This window comes from Oncorhynchus kisutch, linkage group LG1, assembly GCF_002021735.2.
Source record: "Oncorhynchus kisutch isolate 150728-3 linkage group LG1, Okis_V2, whole genome shotgun sequence".
In the NCBI taxonomy this organism is placed as follows: domain Eukaryota; kingdom Metazoa; phylum Chordata; class Actinopteri; order Salmoniformes; family Salmonidae; genus Oncorhynchus; species Oncorhynchus kisutch.
Genome location: NC_034174.2, coordinates 20165169 through 20170741, shown reverse-complemented (window position 1 = coordinate 20170741; position 5573 = coordinate 20165169). Strand labels below are relative to the sequence as shown.

The window sequence follows — 5573 nt, the reverse complement described above, 5'->3', positions numbered from 1 at the left end:
GTGCGCACACACATACAGTGCCTTGCGAAAGTATTCGGCCCCCTTGAACTTTGCGACCTTTTGCCACATTTCAGGCTTCAAACATAAAGATATAAAACTGTATTTTGTGAAGAATCAACAACAAGTGGGACACAATTATGAAGTGGAACGACATTTATTGGATATTTCAAACTTTTTTAACTTCTTGGATATAGGGGGCGCTCTTTTAATTTATGGATTAAAAAACGTGCCCGTTTTAAGCGCAATATTTTGTCACGAAAAGATGCTCGACGATGCATATAATTGGCAGCTCTGGAAAGAAAACACTCTAAGGTTTCCAAAACTGCAAAGATATTATCTGTGAGTGCCACAGAACTCATGCTACAGGCGAAACCAAGATGAAACTTCAACCAGGAAATGGGCAGAATTTTTGAAGCTCTGTTTTCCATTATCTCCTTATATGGCTGTGAATGCGCCGGGAATGAGCCTGCCCTTTCTATCGTTTCTCCAAGGTATCTGCAGCATTGTGACGTATTTGTAGGCATATCATTGGAAGATTGGCCATAAGAGACTACATTTACCAGGGGTCCGCCCGGTGTCCTTTGTCTAAATTGGTGCGTAATCTACAATCTGCACGCAGTCATCCAGTGATTGAGAGGAGAGAGGAGGCTTTCAACGAACGATATATCATGAAGAGATATGTGAAAAACACCTTGAGGATTACCATGTTTCAGTCGATATTCTGGAGTTAATTTGGAAAAAAGTTCGGCGTTTTGAAGACTGAATTTTCGTTTTTTTTTTGGTAGCCAAACGTGACGCACCAAACGGAGCAATTTCTCCTAAACAAATAATCTTTCAGGAAAAACGGAGCATTTGCTATCTAACTGAGAGTCTCCTCATTGAAAACATCTGAAGTTCTTCAAAGGTAAATTATTTTATTTGAATGATTTTCTGGTTTTTGTGAAAATGTTGCCTGCTGATGCTAACGCTGAATGCTACGCTAGCTGCGCTAGCTGTTACACAAATGCTTGTTTTGCTATGGTTGAGAAGCATATTTTGAAAATCTAAGATGACAGTGTTGTTAACAAAAGGCTAAGCTTGAGAGCTAGCATATTAATTTAATTTAATTTGGGATTTTCATGAATAGTTAACGTTGTGTTATGCTAATGAGCTGCAGGGATAATTACACTCCTGGATACAGGTTTTTTTCGTAGCTAAACGTGACGCACCAAACGGAGCGATTTCTCCTAAACAAATAATCTTTCAGGAAAAACTGAGCATTTGCTATCTAACTGAGAGTCTCCTCATTGAAAACATCTGAAGTTCTTCAAAGGTAAATTATTTTATTTGAATGATTTTCTGGTTTTTGTGAAAATGTTGCCTGCTGATGCTAATGCTAAATGCTACGCTAGCTGCGCTAGCTGTTACACAAATGCTTGTTTTGCTATGGTTGAGAAGCATATTTTGAAAATCTGAGATGACAGTGTCAAAATCTGCAAAATTATTCAGCCCCTTTACTTTCAGTGCAGCAAACTCTCTCCAGAAGTTCAGTGAGGATCTCTGAATGATCCAATGTTGACCTAAATGACTAATGATGATAAATACAATCCACCTGTGTGTAATCAAGTCTCCGTATAAATGCACCTGCACTGTGATAGTCTCAGAGGTCCGTTAAAAGCGCAGAGAGCATCATGAAGAACAAGGAACACACCAGGCAGGTCCGAGATACTGTTGTGAAGAAGTTTAAAGCTGGATTTGGATACAAAATATTTCCCAAGCTTTAAACATCCCAAGGAGCACTGTGCAAGCGATAATATTGAAATGGAAGGAGTATCAGACCACTGCAAATCTACCAAGACCTGGCCAACCCTCTAAACTTTCAGCTCATACAAGGAGAAGACTGATCAGAGATGCAGCCAAGAGGCCCATGATCACTCTGGATGAACTGCAGAGATCTACAGCTGAGGTGGGAGACTCTGTCCATAGGACAACAATCAGTTGTATATTGCACAAATCTGGCCTTTATGGAAGAGTGGCAAGAAGAAAGCCATTTCTTAAAGATATCCATAAAAAGTGATGTTTAAAGTTTGCCACAAGCCACCTGGGAGACCAAACATGTGGAAGAAGGTGCTCTGGTTAGATGAAACCAAAATTGAACTTTTTGGCAACAATGCAAAACGTTATGTTTGGCGTAAAAGCAACACAGCTCATCACCCTGAACACACCATCCCCACTTTCAAACATGGTGGTGGCAGCATCATGGCTTGGGCCTGCTTTTCTTCAGCAGGGACAGGGAAGATGGTTAAAATTGATGGGAAGATGGATGGAGCCAAATACAGGACCATTCTGGAAGAAATCCTGATGGAGTCTGCAAAAGACCTGAGACTGGGACGGAGATTTGTCTTCCAACAAGACAATGATCCAAAACATAAAGCAAAATCTACAATGGAATGGTTCAAAAATAAACATATCCAGGTGTTAGAATGGCCAAGTCAAAGTCCAGACCTGAATCCAATCGAGAATCTGTGGAAAGAACTGAAAACTGCTGTTCACAAATGCTCTCCATCCAACCTCACTGAGCTCGAGCTGTTTTGCAAGGAGGAATGGGAAAAAATGTCAGTCTCTCGATGGGCAAAACTGATAGAGACATACCCCAAGCGACTTACAGCTGTAATCGCAGCAAAAGGTGGCGCTACAAAGTATTAACTTAAGGGGGCTGAATAATTTTGCACGCCCAATTTTTCAGTTTTTGATTTGTTAAAAAAGTTTGAAATATCCAATAAATGTCGTTCCACTTCATGATTGTGTCCCACTTGTTGTTGAGTCCTTGATTCCTTGAATACAGTTTTATATATTTATGTTTGAAGCCTGAAATGTGGCAAAAGGTCGCAAAGTTCAAGGGGGCCGAATACTTTCGCAAGGCACTGTATACCCACACTTTCCTGGAGCACATACCATCCATAACAGCTTCTGTGGAGCAGTTCTCCCCGCTGTCCTTCCGACACACTCCTGCTGACAGAAAATCTCCCACCATACTGGCTCCACTCTCTGCCAAACAGGAAAACAAAAGGTCAGGAGGAACACTCGTGCCTTTGTTGGCTCAATATTGTCTATTGTAACGGAGGGACCCTATTTGGCCTTGCAGAGTTATTTCACAGCAGGAAATCTGGTGTAAGTAATTTTAAAATGTGACAATCAGAATAGGGAGGATAGACAGAAGAAGTTGTTATGTTTGGGAACCCCTAAGTGTCATAGTGCCTGCTCTTTGACCTTACCTAGTGTTTTATTAGGTATCCTGTCAATATTGAGGAGGAAGTCATCTTGGAAGAAGATGTAGCCAACGATGGAGAAGAGGTAGACCAGGATGAGAGCCAGCACGGCAGTCAGCAGGATGGAGCGGCCATTACGGGTTACACTCTTGATCACGTTCAGCAGCGTCTCCTCCCTGTACACCAGGTCAAAGAGCTACAGGAGAAACAAACACAGCTTAGTGGGAGACAGGGGAGGGTGAGTGAGTGTGTGAGTGTGTGAGTGAGATACACTGTCCCAGTCCCATACAACCATTTGGGTTCTCAGTACATTGTGCAGATAGGAATAAAGAACTCTGGGACGAAGAAAGGCGGAGGTGTATGTTTCATGATTAACTACTCATGGTGTGATTGTGGTAATGTACAGGAACTCAAGTCCTTTTGTTCACCCGACCTAGAATACCTCACAATCAAATGCAGACCGCATTACCTCCCAAGAGAATTCTGTTCGGTCATCGTCAAAGGGTGTATATTCCCCCTCAATCCGATACCACGACGGATCGCAAGAAAGTACACTGGACTATGTGTATATCCTGAGGCCGCAATTATTGAAGCTGGGGACTTCAATAAAGCAAATCTGTAGTTCTTCGAACACATTGCCTGCAGTATTCGCGGTTCAACAACTTTGGGACATTGTTCTCCCTTCCGGGATGGCTACAAGGCCCAGTTCAGTTATGCCCTGTGTAAGGCAATAAAACAGGCAAAACATATGTACAGACACAAAGTGGAGTTGCAATCAACGGTTCAGACACGAGACATATGTGGCAGGGATACAAAGGGAAAACCAGCAAGGTCGCGGACACCAACATCTTGCTCCTGGAGAAGCGAAACACATTCTTCGTCTGCTTTGAGGATAACACAGTGCTCCTGACGCGGGCCATTCCCGAGAACTCTTATTCTCCGTGGCTAAAGTAAGACATTTAAACATGTTAACACTCGCAAGGCCATGCCGGCCCAGACGGCATCCTTAGACACGTCCTCAGAGCATGCGCAGACCAGTTGGCTGTTTACGGATATATTCAATCTCTCCCAATCCCAGTCTGCTGCCCCCACTTGCATCAAGATGTTTACCATTGTTCCTGTACCCAAGAAAGTGAAGGTAACTAAAATACATTATTATCGCCACGTAGTACTCACAGCTGACATCATGTAATGTTTTGACAGGCTAGTTAAGAATCATATCACCTCCACCTTACCTGACACCCTAGACCCACCGCAATTTGAATACCACCTCAAAACATCCACAGATGACGCAATTGCCATCGCACTGCCCTATCCCATTTGGACAAGAGGAATACTTGTAAGAATGTAAGAATGCTGTTCATTAACTAGAGCTCAGCCTTCAACACCATAGTACCCTCCAAGTTCATCATTAAGCTCTGGGCCCTGTGTCTGAGTCCTGCCCTGTGCAACTGGGTCATGGACTTCCTGACCGGTCGCCCCCAGGTGGTAAAGGTAGGTAACAAAACCTCCACTATGCTGATTCTCAACACAGGGGCCCCATAAGGGTGCGTCCTCAGCCACCTCCTGAACTCCCTGTTCACCCATGACTGCGTGGCCGTGCACGCCTCCAACTCAATCATCAAGTTTGCAGACGACACAACAGAGGTAGGTTTGATTACCAACAATGACGAGACAGCCTACAGGGAGGACATGTGGGCCATGGTGGAGAGTCGCCAACAAAACGAAGGAGCTGATTGTGGACTTCAGGAGACAGCAGAAGGAGCATGCCCCCATCCACATCGACGGGGCCGCAGTGGAGAAGTTTCTCAGCATACACATCATTGACAATCTGAAACAGTCCACCTACACAGACAGTGTGCTGAAATGGATTGCAACCTCAGGAGGATGTTTTGAGGTGGTATGCATACTCCGGTTTAAGAAATGTTGCTTGGCCCTAATGTAACAGCATTTGCTTCTGTCCCTCTCCTCGCCCCTACCAGGCTCAAACCAGGGACCCTCTGCACACATAGACAACAGTCACCTTCGAAGCGCCGTTACCCATCCCGCCACAAAAGCCGAGGCCCTTGCAGGGCAAGGGAAACAACTACTTCAAGTCTCAGAGCGAGTGACATCACCCATTGAAACATTATTAGCGCACACCCCTCTAACTAGCTAGCCATTTCACACCGGTTACACTCACCCCCTTTTTGGCCTCCTCCTTTTCCGCAGCAACCAGTGATCCAGGTCAACAGCATCAACGTAACCGTATTGCTTTCGTCCCCCTCCTCTCCTCTATTTTACAGAAGCACCATGGAAAGCATCCTGTCGGGATGTATCACCACC

At 44.3% G+C, this 5573-nt stretch overlaps 1 protein-coding gene across 11 annotated transcripts in view; it reads right to left on the bottom strand.

The window, feature by feature from the left end:
• The window catches only part of LOC109898016 (inositol 1,4,5-trisphosphate receptor type 1), a 153153-nt gene that overhangs the window by 26027 nt on the left and 121553 nt on the right, over nt 1–5573 (bottom strand). For all 11 annotated transcript variants that reach the window (XM_031794207.1, XM_031794613.1, XM_020492749.2 and 8 more), the window contains 2 exons: nt 3255–3444; nt 2935–3027 (listed from right to left, as the gene is read on the bottom strand). In XM_031794207.1, the coding sequence (XP_031650067.1) occupies nt 2935–3027; nt 3255–3444 (283 nt within the window). The remainder of the gene's footprint in view (nt 1–2934; nt 3028–3254; nt 3445–5573) is intronic.